Raw genomic sequence first — 18,553 nt, 5'->3', positions numbered from 1 at the left:
TAAAAAAGTCAAAGGTTTGTTATCATCTACAGCTGAAATTAAATGAGTTACCTTGCTAACCCTATAATCTACAGTAGCTGGGTTGTGTTCCTCCTAACACGTCTCATTTGGCTTTAAATTGGGCACAAAATTTGAAATTTGAATCTCATTTCGGGCCAAGAAATTATATAAACATTTTATGGCCTCACAGCATCAGAGCCCCGTTCATTGTTAAAGAGCAAACCGGGTCGACATCAAACATTAATGTTCTCTCTTTGGTTTCTAACTTCAGTGAAGAGCTGCATGTTCACAAATATTGACCAAACTGTTCTGAGGCACAGGAATAAGAACATTGAGTTCTGTCAAAGGGTCAGGTTCTCCTTTAAATGCACAGTCCGGATTATGATTGTTGTGTCCAATCCATGATTATAGTGGTCTGTCCTCAAAGCATCTGGTGCAGAAAAATAACAGACTCAATTATAAACATTAAGGTCATTACAAAAGCCTATAGAAGACTTCAATAGAATTATCATATAAACTTGAAACTGAAAAAAATCCATGATAGAATTGAGATTTCTGACACATGTATGTGTTCTAGGATAAAACACTGGACTGAATGAATGTGAGCAAAGCAGGACAAGCAGGTTCCAGTTGAAGGTGTTTAATCTTTTGCTTGCAGTCAGTCAGGTGTGAGTGGTTACATGTCTACAAATGAAAGGAAGCGAACATACAGGTCAAATTCTATCACTTTATCTTGAATAAATCAACAAACAATTCTAAATCAAAATCAGTACATACATTATCGCTTTAAATATATAATCGTGGGAGAATAAACCAAGGAGATTAAATGTTCCATTTAACAACAAAATACACATGACTTGAGGAAATATAATAAAATAAACGACTCACTCGACACACTCAGGAACAAAGGTGAGAGCAGCTCAGCTGAAGGACAAACGGAGAATGAGGTCAGGACACAGAACAAAGAAAACTCAAGACACCTGTGCTCCTCAGCCCAGCAGTCATGTGACCCCATTTCTCACAGGACGCTTTATTTAAGTATCATTTAAAAAGAAAATGCAGTACTCCATTTTGCATTTTCATTTTCACATACTCATGTGTGTACTCATCTACGAACATATTAAAATGATGATTTTCAAAGACTGAACCTGCTCTGCAGTGACAGTATTTAAACATAATGAACAAACAGCCCTCAGGCCACTGCATTTACATTTACATGTCACTGCGCTCTTTAGGGGTCAAAATGAAAATGCACTCAGTCCTCTCATTGAGGCAGGTCATCAGTGAGGACGTCACTTCCATGTCAATTGTAATTTTTCTGTCACTGGGGCAGTGGTTGTAGCTTGTTCCCTGTAAGGAAATGACCAGAGATGAGATTTGAAGATTTTTAAATGTATTACAATAAGTGATAAGATGCTGAGAGACAGTCTCATCTCATCAGTGAGGACGTCACTTCCTCGTCTCTCGTCACTTTGTCTGGGGCAGTGGCAGCAGCTTGTTTTACCGTCTGTGTCTTATATCAATACAACTCAATGGAAATTACCAGACATATGATTTAAAGAATTTATCTGTGGGCGTGAATCTCCATCAGCTGAGTCTGCTCCCTCTGCAGCTCCACCTTGATCCCTCACCTAAATGCACTCTTCTTCTCAGTCAGCAAGATCTTTAGATCTTGAATTCATTTCAGATATAAAGCCTGTAAAATGATATGAGGTTGATGAGTGTTTGATCACTTCCAGTGGTGATTGCACACACAGTAAACTCAGAATAACAAACCTAAATAAATGAAGGTGAAAGACCTTGTAAATGTTTGTTGTCTCCATTTTGCAGCACTGAGAGTCACTCAGCAACAGTTTTTTGACTGATAAATCAAAGTTTAGGAGGATGTGCACACAATGAACGCACTCGTGAACGCGCAGCGCCAGATTGAGAACGTTTTTCGCTCGTTCTCATTGCCCAAAGGCATTATGGGAGAGACACTACTGCGCAGTCTCTATGGGCCGCATAACGCGGAAGTAACCCGGAAGCCAGAAACTTTTTCGACGTATGCGCCAGGCGAGCAACTTGTATTGAACTGAATGGCGCCATTTTTAGATCCGGCATCCAGGTCTTATAATACATCCATGGTTTTTACACGTTAAAAGGGCATAGCTCTCTGAAAATGGTGCTTTTAATCTGAAAAGCACATCAGCGGAAGTAGAAAAATGTTTAAATAACGAATAATGGCATTCACGTGAAACGGCCACTGATGAAAGACTGGATTGGAGAAACATTTTGTCTCCGCTCAGATCCTCGCAAACTTTCTCAACATTTTAAAAGATGAAAGATGCAAACTCTTGATTTTGCCCTTTACATCTGCTGTAAAACAAAATTAATCTGACAAAAATGTAAAGAATCCAAATCACAAGACAAAAAACAGTGTAAACTTGTGCAGCCTCTGCAGTGAATTCAAGGCACTTTTCATTCTTTACTGAAATAAAAACTACGAACTGACACATACTGGATGCTAAGACAGAGGATTTATTACTCTTTTCTGCTGAACATGGAAACCACAGACACATCATTTCAGTAAATTTTAAGTACAGAAATCATACTGAACAGGTTTTGATGTTGATGCTACAGTTACAATTTGGAAAACACAGTGAGTAGGAAATCAATTTCCTTTGCTCCCAATTTCCATCTAAGGATTTAGAAATTCTCTTTAACTCTTGCAACAGATGTAGGAAAGTATAACAGTAACAAGCTCAACAGAACTGACATGAGGAAACAACATACATACATACATAATCTGAATAATGAAACGTACACTTTGTTACTTCTTTAGTGCGTGTTGAAATAAAATAAAGCAGATTTTAAATGTAGTTTATACTAGGGGTTCAATGGCTCCTTGCTGACTAAAGCTAAATCAAGTGTTAGCAGGTTTTATTTTGAAATAAATAAAACCTGTGGGAACATTTACCCTTTTTGAATATAAATATAGGTTTTATATTATATTTCATGCTATTATGTTCCTGTTAAAGCTGCTGTAGAAGCCTGACAGTGCAGTGCTGGGGAAAACACTGATTATCTAACTTAAAAAGGAAGAAAATGGTCAAATAAAATATCAGCTATCAGCTGCTAGAAGGAAAGACATCTTGTATCTGTTTGAACAGAACGTATTGGTGAAACCCTAATTTGAAATGTTTGTAATATGGTCCAGTCTGTTGAGCTACACCTCAGTAAAGCAATACAATAATATGCAGTTAAGTGGAAATATGGCACTGAAATACATGCAGAGAGAGTTGTGGTTTAGGAGTGTATTCACATGTAGAACAGCATCTGTGGTCATTTTAAAGTCACTAAACCAAAGAAACACAAACCAGGTCTGAACATAACTCAGCTGACTGATCAGGTTTGTCGCTAACTATAATGTATGCAGTGCATTTACATGTTCTTCTGTGTGTTTGTGTATTGAGCTGATTGACTGCAAAACAAAACAGAAATCTAAAGCCCCATTCGGAGTGCATTTCTTTCTTTAAGGGAGGTGGGCTGATTTTAACATTACCTGCACAGGTTAGTGATTTTAATCCAGTCTGGGTTATTATCTACTGTTTATCCATTGTTTTTGTGGGGCCTCTCTGGTCCTTCTGGAATTTAAATCCTGTGCAAAGTCATAGGAATTTGTCTGAAAACGGATCAGGTGTTTTTGGTAATCTGATGAATGGAAACATGCAGACAATAACAAATAGGCCTACTTGAAACAAGAGAGAAAAATAAAAGTCATCAGACAGCAAGAGACTGTAAAAGCTCAGAAAAGGGGCTGGTGTAATAGGTATTGTTGTTCTCCTTTGAGCCCCATTTTTAGCTTAATTTTGTTTAGGTTTTGGCAAACTGGTGCCATTGAAAATATGACGAGTTAACTATTAGCAGTTCCTGTTTGAAAGGAACCTATGAATGTACAGACAAATGCTGACTGGACTACTTTGATACTGAAGAAAATTTAAAAATGTGATGATTTTCAGGCAAGTTCTGAGTCGTCTTTCATCTATGATTCCAAAAAGATTCATGGACATTTGTTTGTAATGGACACTGGAGATTTAGATTTGCTCAGGAAGAATGACCGAATGATGTCAATATGCTTTCGGGTAGTTGTGTTAAAATTTGACTGGGTTATGAACAAAAGACGACTTAAATTCCCCTCTCAGAGTATCTTTGCCTCCCCTTCAGCTCTTCTGTGCCCCCCTGTGGAGGCTTTAAGCCTTTTCCTGCTTCTGTTATATTGAGATGGTTAAAATGCTGTCAGGAACACTGAGTTACATTACACAGCGTGCACAGCGAACATTTGCTGCTTCGTCTATCCTGATGGGCCTGTCAGAATGGGGGGGTCATCAGATTCTGTTGTGTTATGGATCAGAAATTGAAGCACAAGCAAAACAGAAGAAATCAGAAGAAATGCACGCTGGAGGTCAGGAGGACAGTGCACGCACACACGCACACACACACACACACACACACGCACACAAACAAACACAGACCCTCCAGAAACAAGGACATAACAAATAAATATGTCAAGTATAAAACTCTGGGAAACACTGTCCCCGATAAGTTGTTCCACCCTTCAAGTGAAATATGAGAGACACTGCTCCCGATAAATACACATGTACTGTAAAACACACACACACGCACTGGTAGACAAAAACTACCATCACTGCTTGTCATTATGGAAGACACTGCTTCCGATAATGGGTTTTAATTATGGAAGGCACTGCTCCCGATAACTTTAACACATTAGTAAGTGCTCCAAAGTAGACTGTGCAACATAAATGGCTTTCTTGCAAATTATGTACCCAATCAGCTCAGTTGTTAATTTCAATAAAATGGGGGTTTGATACCATCATTGTTAGTTTCTAAATGGCTTTTTATGCATTTCTTTTTTAATTTAGCATTCATCCTGTCCTCAAGCATAGAATAAATCAATTTAAACATTTAATTTAACTCTGGGTTTGCAGTCTATAAATAAAAAAATTCCTTTTATCCAGACTGTTTTAGTTTTTTTCTGCTCCTGGTTTTGACAGATAAATCAAAACAGTACCTGACGCTAAATCAAGAAAAACTCTTTCTGTCCTTCATTTCTCCCTTTTAAAGTTTTTTAAAATAACGATTTTGCACCACAGATGAAGCCCGCTTGGTCAAGAAGTAATTTAATAAAAATTACTATTTCGATGGTGCATGCTTTCTCGGAGTGTAATCGATCTGCGTGTGTAAGGAGAAAATAAAGGCCAGAAAATAAAAGTCTAACTTTACCAGGGGTTCCATTTTGTCAGCAACAGTTGAGGAGTCGTTTGTGTAGCAGATGCTGCTGTAGGATCAGACAGTATAACCGTCATAATTATGGAAGGCACTGCTTCCGATAATGTCGTATAAAAAGACAAACAATAGCTTTATAGTGGGCACTGCCACTGATAAAAAAAAAAAAAAACGGAAGTATAAATAAGGTTTCTCAGTGTTTTGATGGCAAGAGGTCACAGCAAAAAGCTCGGTCAGGTGCGATGTGTTAGGCCGGAGCCAGGAGGAGGCCATTTGTCAGGAGCATTATATTTCTTCAAGTATTTGTTGCTGGTTAACAGTTTTTTTTTGTTTTCTTTAACTTTTCTCCACTTTCATCTCCTTCTGGTTCTTTGTGGGACAGAGTCTGTTCCCCACAAAAGAAACTTGAATATAAGCCTGTATTTAAAGGGTGAGACCTCTGATCGACAGCTTGTGCTTAATTGCTGATACTGGAGCTCCTTCACAACCTCAGATTTCATTTCAACCACACACACACACGCACGCACACATCTCTGTACCCCCACCCCCCCACCCCCCTTTTTAGATTTCATTGTCGATGTCCCAGATGTCTCCCACCATGGCGTTGGCAGAACCCTGCAGGTTCCAGGTGGCGAGGGCCAGCTGGGTGTGGAGCTGCTCCATGTCAGTAGTCTGCGCGATGGATGCCAACGTGTGGGAGCCGCGGCCCAACACGAGGTGACGGAAGGGAGTCTCCATGGGGGACACGTATGGAGAGAGGAGGGAGTGCTCAACCTAGAATGACAAAGAAGACAAGATCACGATACGTCTGTGATGCAGCTTGTGGAGAGAGAGGAAGGGACCTTGTCAGTCACTTTTAACTCCTAACATTTCCACGTTGAGGATACTTTTAATTATTGTTATGTTTTGTAAATAGGACTCCTGAGTTCCTATTGGGCTGCCATTAAGCCTGTTTTTCAGAATGGAGTCTTACCCTCATGATCCTGTTGTTGAGGATGCGACAGGCCTCCTTGTCGTTTAAGTCAGTGTTAATGATGGCGGTGTCGATGTTGGCAGCAGCTCTGTGGAAGGAGCTTCGTGCACGGGCCAGCCAGTTGGGACTCACATCCTTCAGCTGGCCAGACTACAAAAGAAAAACAGAAAATTAAATGCACATCAAAATAAGCTAATTTCTTACCCAGAGAATCTTAATTTATTCATATGTGCAATAATCATTGCACTGCTTTAGTTTCATGTACAGCACAGATGTTTACGTGCAAGGCCATAGAGGAGCTGCATGTAACCCTGAGCACTGAATAAGCCCACCACAGAGAGACATGTTCCCAAATTATTGATATAAATATGTGTGAGAGCAGCAGTGAGACCGACCTGTGTGAGCTGGCTGACGTGTTTGTAGACCTGGGCCACAGCACGGGTGATGATGCTGCTGTATCGGCTCACATCCAGACTGAGCAGGTGGTCGTGGACCAGCCGCAGGGCCATCTGTCCGGCAAACTGCGCCGCCAACGCTGTCATTTCACCAGTGCTATGGCTGGTTTGGTAATTGAGGTGATCCATGTTGTCCAGGTTGGTGCCATAGTAAGGGTAGGACTCAGTCTGTGGACACAAACACGCACAGATACACACTTAATGAATACGCACAGGGTTGATGTCAGGAAACTGCAAACAGAAAGCAATATTATTTTGTGTGGTGTGGTGAGATGAAGAGACAGCTGATCCAGAGGCAGCACCTTCATTTAAAAGCTCCAGTATAATCAGATTGCTTCAACCAAGAGGAGGATAATGTAAATGTTTCCAGACTCACATTGGGAGAGATGAAGTGGAAAGAGATGGAGGGAATTCCAGAGAAGGCCAGGAAGGAATAGGCAGGGTCGTCCATCGTCATTGGCCTCAGTCTGTTAACATGACAATGCAAAGTTGTACATGAAAAAGATGGTTGGGGCTGGGTATCGAACCTCAACCCTGTCTCAGCAGGTCATCCGTTACACTGATTAATTAATTATTATTGAAAGCTGGCAGTGAACAAGGAGCTCCTCCTATTGCTTTTATATGGCATCTACTTAAATTGGCCTTATTTATACTGAAGCATATTGTATGTCTTCCCTCTTAACTTTACCTTATTTCTGTCCTGCTTTAGTTTGGCCTTACTCTGACTTTCTGTTTTTATATTGCCTTTTGAGCCATTTGGTCTTATTGCTTTTGCTTAGGTTGTCAAAGCTGTTTTTTTTCTTTGTTAAAGTTATTATTATTATTATTTATTATAATAATAAATACTACATTTCTAAAGAGAAAAAAATTTAATATTCTCAAAAAAAAAAAAAAAGAGGGAAATATTACCTTTGCCTAACTGACACAAAAAAAAAATTACAAACTAGTTACTCCACTTACACGTTGGCCTGCCACTTTTCTTTTCCCACACTGTCGTACAAAGAGCCATCACCGACAGGATTCCTCACCTGTGTGGACAAATCACAGTCAATACAAACTCAACTGTTTTGTAAAGGAGCTGGATCACCATGATGTGGTTTGTCGTTACCCCCTTCATTGTCCTCTCAATGAGGCTGTAGAGCAGCGGACTGGCTGAGGCCATGAAGCTTCCTCGACCTTGTGAAAACAAAACAAAAAAAATTACTCACTTAACTGACAATACATGAGCACTGAGATATACTGTGGGTGTGGATTGTACATACCCATAACTGCTCCATCCAGGCTGATGTAGGTGAAAACACTTTTGTCAATAGAGGACATATAACCCTGAAAAACAAAGATATTAAAGAACATTTGTAGTACACTAGATAATTTCTTTTATTGTGCACCTTCATCAAAGTCTTGTAGTTCTTACCTCCAACCACTCAGTGGCGCCAACATTTCCAAACTCTCCAGCACTCCAACTTGCAAACACAAGGCTTCTCCTCGGCCTGAATCCATCTTTAATTAAAAAAAAAAAAAAAAAACACACACATGCATGAATTATATCACTGATTTGTACAGAGTAACATACACACAAGTCTCTGTACTACTAACAGTAAAAATAAAATTGCAAATTACAAGAATTTAATGGGCAATTTAATCTACTACCAACATCTTCTGCCCAACATGAAACTCAAAATGCTCCTTGATAATAATAAAAGAAAATCCTTTAAAAAAATGTTGTGAATCTATACATTAAAATAGCAGAAATATTAGAGGGTAATAGAAAATAAAGTCTTTGAATTTTCACTCATCCAACGTGGTGGAATCTCCCTCTTAACCACTAATTCCTCTCCACATACTCATGACTGACACAGTGATTTCGGACGGTGAAATCCAATAAATAATCCAGTTTAAACTGAAGCAGTGTGGAGTATTATATTAGTTACCGTTCTCCACCATGTCGTGAACGGCCTTGGCCAGCTCCATCAGTATGGAGGTGCCAACAGCAGCTCTGGCATAACCTTTACCCCAGGCGTCTCTCTGCGCTCCCAGGACCACGTAGCGATCTGCAGTCACACACAGACACCAACACAACACACATTAGATGTACAATAAAGAAAAAAAAATAAAATAATAATAATAATAATTCCACTGAAAAAATTAAAAATAAAAATATAATCCCTACCAGGATCAGTGAATCCTTTGATGACTCCAAACAGATTGTGGATCTCCCTGTTGACCAGCACGTTGTTCACCTCGACAGTGATGTTCTTGCTGCCTCCCAGTCTGTAAGATACTGAGCTGAAGCCGCCTTTAAAGCCACTGCTCGCGTCTGATTCAGGACCGTCGATTGACCTGCAGGGGAGGAGAAAGTTTATCTCGCTGTGCCCAGTTTCCCAGTTTCTACATTTATTCATCTAGTACAGAATGAGTCGACTTCCAGAAAAAATAAAATGCTGTGACCTTACACTTCGGGTTAATGGCGTTTGTCCCAAGTGCCACAATGAATGTACGCATCTATTGTGCTGAGTATATGCAGCAGCCAAATATATCTCCCACTGAGACAAGCAGTTGGTGACATACTGCATGTCCTATGATTAACCATGAGCCTTTAAAGTGTGTGCGTTTGTGTGCAGATGGCCTTACTGTAGGAGAGTGGTGGCCATGTTGGCGGTGATCGTCTGGGCGGGGATTTTAGGGAGACCAGACGACTGAGTTGGGGGGAACTGGGTGTGATTGAATGAAGGGAATCCAGGCGTGTAAGGGTCTCCTGAACCCAGATGGACCTGAAGGCAACAAAGAAACAAAGCTTAAGACACAATGTGATTCTGTGCCAAATGAGACTGAGACTGCTGCTTGGTTTATTGGCTTGTACAAGCTATGACATCAGCGTGTGCAAACTTACGTGTCCATACAGTGCCGTGTCTGCTAGATACTTGTAATCCTGAGGGTCAGGGTAGATTAGAACAGCAGAGGCCCCCTTTGTTGCAGCATTATCCACCTGAAGAAACAATAGACACAAGAAAAAACAAAAAAAACAAGCTGAGATTGAGTTCCCTAGAAACCAAGACATTGGTGCAACTGATATAAGGGCATGAAATCAGCACAAACCTGCTCTGCAAAGCTGATCTTTCCACTTCGGAGCAGCAGAACACTGTCTTTCAGCTCAACGTTCTTCTTCTGCAGTACGTCTAGATCCTCCTGACGACCGTAGTTGCCATACACCAGCTTGCCCTACATACACACACAAGTCAAACAGGCCACTGCATTCAACATATTGCTGTCAACAAATCCCATTCCCAAGACAAGTCAATGAAAGTTTATTTGTAAAGCACAAAGACAATTCAATTTGCTTTACATAATCCATTAAAAACATTATTAAACAGAAAGAAAAGACCTAAAAGACGTTAAGTGCAAAGAACGGGAACATTTTAAAGGACGTTTTTTTGATTTTGTGTCAACTGTATCGACCCACCTGAACTTTCCCGGGAGCACTGTAGGCCAGATACCCCACAGGCTTGAAGTCATTTGACTCAAAAAGGACACGGTTTGGCCGATTGCTGCCAATAAGAAGACAAAGGCTTGTTACAATATCATTATTATGTTTTTGTTTTTTTGGTAAGGCTTTATTTCACTGCTCAGAATCTATTCATTTATCAAATTAACCTGTCTGGCATCTGCAGCTGAGCGTAATGGACGTCAGTCCAGGGATCCATCTCCAGCTTCTTGAATTCCTCAAAGATGTGGTTTCCCAGATTCATATCTTCTGCACTTCCTGCTGAATGTCTGGGCAGATCAAAGTCCCTGCGAAAGAACCAAATCAAATTTTTCTGCCATCTCTGTCACTTCGGCCTCTGAAATGACTCATGTACAGTTTAACCACCTCAGGGAAAAGGCCTACAGACTGACTCATGCTCTCTCTTAGGAGACACAACGTACTTTTTTTAATGTCAGCCTTTGTGTTTCAAGGAAACTAAGACAAATGTTTCGAAATGACAGACCCAGTACACAGTTTTGGAATGAAGCGTTTCAAAATGACAAGGCTGAGCTGTTTTCAAGGCTGCTATTCAACTCGGATCACCTGTTGGTTGTACAGGGATGACAAACTGACCTGCAGAACCACAAAGCATTTTTGAGTGACTTTTAAACAGCCTCAGCCAAAGGAAAACTATTTTCTGGACCAGATCTGGAAATATTAAGAACTTTTAACAGTCACAGAGTTTAGATAAAAGACTACAGACACGTAAAACTACTGCAAAGAGACACAAAATGACCACAGAGATGTGTAAAGACCACAAAAGGGACATAAAGCTAGAGATGTTACTGATACTGATACCAGTATTAATTAATTAACTTCACAGTTTCACACCTTAATAAAAACAGCAGTTTTCGTGGAAATCAATTCTTCTTCGCTGCTCTAAAACAGCAGTCTACACAAGAAGTTGTGCTGTGCAGCAACTGGCAACTACTTTTTTAGAGCGGCAAAGGAGAACCGAATCCCCTCTTTTCCATACCCCAGAATTTCAGGCCAGAGGCCGATCCATGATTCCCGGTCATTTAATGATGCATCATCAGGATATTTAGTGGTGTGTAACCTTTATTTCGGTATGTACTGTAAGAAACTGTGCATGGCCTGTGATCCTGTTGAAGAGCTTGGAGCTAGTTTTTATTTGAGTGACCTGTTAAAAACAGAATGAACAGTGTCTTGATATTTGTACATGTTTGATATTTGTGTGAATCTGTAAGTCCAAGTCAACAAAGAGCAGGAGGAGGAGGAGAGATAAAAAGTTGTCTGGCTCTTTGCCTCAGCACCGTCCATTACAGTCATGAAACTTGTCGGATATCATCTCTTACATAATCACATTATTGGAGCATTCCTCTGTCTCATTCGTCTTCTCTACCTTTGTGCAGTGTAGCACTCTAAAAATAAAAATGTTCCCCTCATCCAGCTGATTCATATTTGTTACTCCTTCACTCACAGGACGCTGAAGGCGATGAAGACTAAAAGTATACCTGGCTATTTAAACAGGATTTACTTTGAGAGACTATTTTAATTTTGTTTTTCTTTTAACCTGGGATCATTTTCTTGTTCGTTAATGATTTGGCAACAAGTTTGTTTGACTGTTGGCTGTTTGCATGGTAAGGTGTGTTCATTCCTGGCCTCACCTTCAGCATAATGACATTAACCTGAATGTGGTTTGAGGGCGTGCACGTTAAAACTTTACCTCAGAGTCTTGTCAAAGGCCTGGCTGGTGAGCTTCTTGGTGAGGAGACTGGTGATGTCATCCCAGTCCAGCTGCATCTCTGGAGCCGGTGCGACAGCAGCCGGAGTCGCCTTCAGCTCATTTTCCACCTCCAGCGTCGGGTTCGCTTGCGGCTCCACCCGAGGTTTACGGTGGCTGACGAAACCAACCAGGTAGCCTTGAAGACACACAACATCTGTTTTTAAAATAGAGCCTGGACAAGACATCTGGGCACCAACTGTATCGGCTGGGTTAAGATTATTGCAGATAAACTGGTATTGTTGTTTATAAAGGCCATTAAGGAAAAGAAAGTAAAGTAATGCAAAGAATTATTGAATTATGTCATTTATTTACAATAATTTATTTATGTCATTTATTTACAATAATTCCTCCAAAGTTTCTGCATTTATTTGATAAATCATTCTGCACCCTGTGTCATCTGATGAATTGTCAATTTACCCAGAAAAAACTTTAACAACTGATTAATTGTTTTTCCCAGATTAAGCAATTTTTTTTTTCTTTTTGGTGAAAACCTGGTACCAAGTTCTGCATGTGTGTATTTAATAATATTGTTTGTGTTTCTGTCTTCCATAGTAAACTTAATAACTTTAGATTTTGACTGTTTGCAGAATGTAATAGCAAGAAACTGTGATGAGCATCTTTCACTTATTTTTGATATTTTATACACTGAGCAATGAAATCGTTTAATAAAGACAATAACTGGCAAATTAATCAAAAGCCCTAACATCATGTCTGGTTGGCATAGCAACACACTTTAAAGATGACCATGAGCATGACCTACCAGTAACAAATATCAGCAGGGCTCCCAGGGCCAGGCAGCAAATGTGACGCCGGTTCTGACGCAGAGGAGCAGGCCTGAAGCTCGGAGAGCCCCCCGCCTGGCCCTCCACCTCCGTGGCGTCATCCGTGGCGTCGTCGGACAGTTTGACCTCAACGTGCCTTTCTCCGTCCTCCGCCGGCTGAAGGGTGAAGCGGCTGTACCGCTCGCTTTTAAACTGGAGGGGGACCAACAAAGACAGGGGAAGATAAGAGTGGAAACCATGAGAGCAATGTGCAGCTGCAGGAGAGGACGGGACGCTCACAGAGGACCAGCTTATCTTGAAATAGTTACAGTTTTTAGTTACAGCTTCTGAAAAATGGAGCAAGACGTCAGACCGTCTACTCGACCTGCTCCATCACATAATAAACAACATGGGAAAATGTGGAAAACATCAACTCTAAATGTAAATAGAAAACACTCACCAGGTTGTCAAAGACAGACCTCAGCCAATCCATTGTTGGTGCAGTTATTAATCTGAAGACAGGAAGTGGAAGAAAGAGATAATGAGGAGAGGAAACCGAAACAGAGAGAGACACAGTTTGTTATTCATTAACACATTTATATATTTTCTGTAAGAAATGTTGCAGCACCGGTGATTTCCCCCTCTGTGGGACAATAAAGTTCATTCTGAATCTTGAATCTTGAATCTTGAGAGGGAAGGAAGGGGAAGAGGGGGAGGAGGAGGAGAGGGGACATGTGGTGGTTCAGGTTTAGAACAGAGCTGCTTTCTGTAAACTCTGAGGGTGGAGACTGTTTTCTCTGTAAACAGGCCCATTTCCTGAGGCTGAAACCCAAACTGGAGCGACAGCATCAAAAACCGTATTTCATATCCACTGTACTGTGTGTGCACTGTGCGTGTTTTGTTTATCATGTGGTGATGCGACAGATTTTGTTGAGCAGGACTGATGTGAAGTTTCTGCCTCCATAAATCACTGAACGTTGTGCGCTTTTAAATTTGCTGAATATGACAAAACAAACTTTCCTGTCAGATCATTTTAATTATTTTATTCCATCATCAACAAGAAAAATTATCAGGGACTTTTCTGATAATCAATAAATCATTACTCCTCAATCAGGCTTCCCATGTGTGGAGATTTGCTGCTTTATTCAGTCTTTGAACTGTTGTTTGGAAAAAAATGAAAAATTTCATGGGCCCTTCTTGAGTTGTTTTTTTTTTTTTTTTTTTCCCACATTTTATAGACCAAACAGTTAATTGAGAAGATGATCAGCAGATTAATCGATAATGAAGATTAGACACTTACATGGTTAGGGACGGCAATATGGCTGAAATCAGTCGCAACATTAATTCATATTTTTACAAGTACATAGTAGATTGTGATATGGCACATGTATGCAACTTAACATAAAATAAAACAAACTGATGAATACAGTGAACTGTGATCCACTGTTATGTGTTCCATCTAAAACAAACCATTCACACCTTTGTGCAAACCAGTTTTATCAAACATGAACGTTCAGGGTATTTCCAACATCAAATGCCAAATATGTTTAGGCCGTCGCCTAACAACCGACTTAATCGAAACATCGGGCTGCATCATAATCTGAACAACTTGACTTTTGGGTAATATCTGGGGGGGAAACCCTGTGATCACATTTTCATGACACAGTTTCATTAACCTTTCAAAATACACCCATGCTTTGCTGTTGATCAAACACTTTATAGACCAAATGATCAGCTGAAAATGAAAAAAAAAAAAAAAAAAAAAAAAATCAGTGACAAAAGCTCTATTTAGTGGCTTTAACAGCTCCAGGTGCAAAATCTCAGATGTCCCAAAAATGACATCCAGGAACAGGTTTGACCTTCATTATCACACTAACACCCTGTTAACCTGCTAAACGTGACCCTGAGGTGTTTCCACCTGACAATAATACTTTGTGTCATTCATAAACATAAATGCAATCTCTTCAGAGCTTGAGGAGGAAGTGTGTTTTGACTGAAACCCTCTCAAGTATGTCCTTATACTGCAGGTGGAGACTGATGCGACTACACACTAACCCTACCAGTTAAACCAATCCCTTCCTTATTCCTGAAAATGAAGCCGGAAACAGCTATTGATTCCTCCTTCCTTAAAAGATAATACAAATATGCAGAGTATCCAGATTTCATTCAATTTTTTTTATTAATGAAATTAACCTGATCATTGCAAAAGTGGTTTCTTCCTGTGTTGACCTTGAATTTATGTTTCAGACAGTGTCCTCCCTCCTAAGTGAGAGAGAAACTGATATCACTGATGTGAAAACACAACCCATGGTATTACACCAGGGTGTCTGTTTCAGAAAGCAGGTTTAACAAACTCTGAACTTAATCCTGAGGCCTGACAGGTGAAACTGGAGCTCCAATACTACCACTCACAATGGCAACGGGTAAATGAAGAGCAGAGCCTCCACATTTTAATTCTGTGAAGCTAAAAAAAAAAAAAATGTGACAATGCACATTGATCTTTAAAAACCAGGAGCAACAGTCAAAAGTCAGATTGGAGAGATGAGTGGATACGTTAATGTCTATTTTACATTCAGAAATCTCATTCCACAGCATAGTAAATGGACACATAGTAACTGAAAAGCTGTTAAAACACCTCACCGAGCTCAAACTGGTCTCTGATAAATCTGCAGATATGATGTGATGCAACCATGTCACCATTGAGCATATTATATATATTTATATTTAGTCCAGTTTAACATCTTAAAGTCGTTTCAGCTGCATTACAACCATCCCCATTCAGAAATATTCACATAATCTACGATATATGATAACTATCATAGAAACCAACGTGTCTAAACATGTCTAAAGCTTAAGTGTTTCAGTGCAGGGGAGCTGGACACCCAGTCTTAATCTTCTCAGAGTGTTATAGAGACGGACAGTGTATAGATTTTATGCTGAGCTGAGGATGACTGTGTAATATTTGAGCATAATGGAAGAGATTGCTGCCTCTGTCCCTACATAAGTTACCACGGTAACCGTCTCACAGTAAAAGTTCCCTCTTTATCTCACCTTTAACAAACTCAGACTGAGCGTGAACAGCTCAGTCATGCCATGCCTTTCAAAAGACTCCTGAGTTGTTTTTTTTTGTCTTATGCAAAATTTCCTTGCTGTGTTTTTGCCAATTATAGCCCAAGAGATACATCAGCAGTAAAGCACAGATATGCATGTTTCAGGTTGAATGACAGAAACAGCGTCGGAGCTGCATTTATTACTTTCAGTGTCAAAAAAATCTAATGAGTTTGTGAAATGTTAGAAAATAGTGAAAAAAAAAACAGCTATCACCATTGTGTCACCACAAAATCTTTGCCTAGCCAACAGTCCAAAGCATGATTTCGATTTATGGGGGGATGTTTTTAATTTGTGATTTAAAGAACTGGTAATTATTAGAATAGTTTAGGGCTGCAACTAGGGCTGAACAATCAATCAGAAATGTATTGAAATCAGAATATGGCCAAGTGCAATATCCGAATCCCAGGATATGCAATTTTTTTTCTTTTAGAGAAAGGTTAAAATGTGTCACAATGTACCGTAAATGACCAGCAAATAGTCACATTTGAGAAGTTGGTACCTTTGACATTTTTGCACAGAAAAATCACTTAAACATTTAATTATCAAATAATCAATCAACTGATCAAATAATCTGCTAATCATTTAAACAGACACTTTAAATAGAAAACTCTTTCTTAAGCACATTTCAGGAATCCTCATTAGAATATTTATTTTATACTAACATTATTTGAAAAATAGGTTTACCAGTCAAGCTGTTACTAATCTTCTGAGTCATCATGTGGGCCAGCCTATTATTATAAAGATGAAAGTTACATTTATATCAAGTCCAAACATATTTATTGATTTATGAGCATCTGCTACAGGTTTGTAAATGAAAAAACTAATGAAATGGGTCTAAGGAAAGCGTTAGGGAGTGGTGGCATGACATTGCATCATTCAGTGACTCCACATGGACTCTGTAAGGTGGCAGACTTTCTCCAGTCACGTTTACAGACTTTTTACATGTCTAACCAAATATTCTTCTTTTTTTTTTTTTTACTTTTGAGGAGAAGAATTTTGTATTTTTGGGTACGAATGAACCTCCATACACACTCACATCTGACGAAGCAGAAACAACAACTTCCCATTGTCACAAACAGTCAAATATTATAATAAACACCTGGAAGGTGGATTTTTTTTAGGGTCGAAACGCGGAGGGATATGTTGCGGGTCAGGAGGAATATAGCAGCAGGATTAGCAGCATCACTGGTGGTGAAGCTCATGGACATGTCCTCCTCCATATCTGCTCTGCCCCCCGACCGGAAGACGAACTAACGCGAAGGGCGAAGCGGATACACAACAAGCCGACCACCGAGGCCGCGAACACACCGCTGCGTGTCTGGGGCAGGTTTACTCACCTTTATCTCAAGACGGTCTCTGCCTGCTGCGCTGCTCCTGTGTGTCCTTATACGGCTGAAGCATTTCCGCCTCCCCCCGTGATGTCATAATCAGTCACGTGGTTTCACCTGCATGGACGGATTTAATCATTCATGGGGCCAGAGCCGAGTCAGAGCAAAGGGCCTCCCCTGCACATAACTGTCATCCTTCATCCGATGGTGTAAAATAGGCCTGCATTTACTGCTGTACTGTACTTTATAGTGAGATACTTCTATTTTACTTCAGGAACCACTAAATTCAAAAATTATATGTATTATATTATTTGACACCTGAAAAGTATAATAAATTCTTCAATGCATCAGATCTGTTTATGGAGTAGGCCTGAGAATAGTCTGTTTTTTTGTGGTAAAATCTGCCAAACCTGTAAGAATATTCCAAAAATATTTTTAATCCCATACACAAATGTAACATATATGCATATATTGAATTTCCATTTCCAATTTAATAAAAACGTGTATGTAGAAATTATGTGTGAAACCTATTGGAAATTGAAACCATTTCATATATTGACATACACATCTAGCCCATACAAATATGTATGTTTACATATATGGTCTTATATTAGCCATATGTTATATAAATAGATCTATCCTATTGTGGCAACATTGCCCAAACAGAAAAAAAGATGCCATAACTTTTGCTGCCTTATATATATTGAGATTATAACAAATGAAATTCCACGACACAGCTGCAGAAAAATAATTCCTGTTGTCGGAGACAGACGTGTTTGTGCTCAGATGTGCTGTGCTCCAATCTCAGTGCTAATAACTGCTCACTTAAAAGCTCTTATTGTTCTATCAGCATCTTAAGCTGCAGTTCCACCAATTGCAACTAATCAAGGGAAGGGTCCAAACAAAGTCAAATATGAGGTGAAAGCCCTCCTCCCCATGGCAATAATTTTCACACAGGCCTAAAAAAACGAGCTGTAGCTTGATTTGAATGAGACATCAAGCAACAAATGTGAGAAAGAGCTGGAAATAGCATCTGCACTGCTCAGACTCCTCCCGATGAATGTGTGTGTGTTTGTGTTGTTCCCACATGTACAGTAGGTGGCGAAATTTAATAGAGACTCAGCACACTCTGTAATAGCAACACTGTCCCAGATGGTGTCACCTTAGTGCTTTGTGTTAAAATGACTTCCCATCTCAGGAGAGAATTAACCTCCATCTCTAGATGAGGAAACAATTTGTCCCTCTTAAAGCAAACGGCAGCAGCACAGATGGTACCTGGGATGTGAGAAAAGATCTGTGGAAGCAGTTACCATAATATCACTTTTTTTTTTTTGGCCTCTGGTTTACACTTAGTGAATTCGTGTGACTG

The 18,553-nt window shown here is 39.8% G+C and overlaps 1 protein-coding gene across 1 annotated transcript; it reads right to left on the bottom strand.

Moving 5' to 3' along the window:
• Positions 1-2,500: 2,500 nt before the first annotated feature.
• On the bottom strand, positions 2,501-17,295 carry tfr1b (transferrin receptor 1b). Its single transcript, XM_071484675.1, has 19 exons — positions 17,194-17,295; positions 13,206-13,257; positions 12,745-12,958; positions 11,925-12,120; positions 10,366-10,503; positions 10,175-10,259; positions 9,811-9,933; positions 9,605-9,700; positions 9,346-9,485; positions 8,885-9,054; positions 8,646-8,765; positions 8,129-8,214; positions 7,977-8,040; positions 7,823-7,890; positions 7,675-7,742; positions 7,091-7,181; positions 6,655-6,882; positions 6,260-6,409; positions 2,501-6,060 (listed from the first exon to the last, which is right to left on the bottom strand). The coding sequence occupies exons 2-19, from the start codon at positions 13,236-13,238 to the stop codon at positions 5,848-5,850; spliced, it is 2,283 nt and encodes a 760-aa protein (XP_071340776.1). The 5' UTR covers positions 13,239-13,257; positions 17,194-17,295; the 3' UTR covers positions 2,501-5,847.
• Positions 17,296-18,553: the final 1,258 nt, after the last annotated feature.

This window comes from Trachinotus anak, unplaced genomic scaffold (assembly GCF_046630095.1).
Source record: "Trachinotus anak isolate AG129_WGS33_773 ecotype Australia unplaced genomic scaffold, CSIRO_AGI_Tana_v1 ptg000009l, whole genome shotgun sequence".
NCBI lineage: Eukaryota > Metazoa > Chordata > Actinopteri > Carangiformes > Carangidae > Trachinotus > Trachinotus anak.
Note: the sequence above shows the minus strand (reverse complement) of the source record. Positions and strands in the feature narration are given on the sequence as shown.

Bases quoted from the DNA above. Each gene is read 5' to 3' on its own strand.
- tfr1b (XM_071484675.1), bottom strand. From the start codon at position 13,238: ATGGATTGGCTGAGGTCTGTCTTTGACAACCTG. The intron at 12,121-12,744 runs GTAGGTCATGCT...TGTGTCTTCAAG, and splicing joins CCTGCTGATATTTGTTACTG to GCTACCTGGTTGGTTTCGTC. The intron at 8,766-8,884 runs GTAGGGATTATA...GTGTGACTGCAG, and splicing joins CAAAGGATTCACTGATCCTG to ATCGCTACGTGGTCCTGGGA.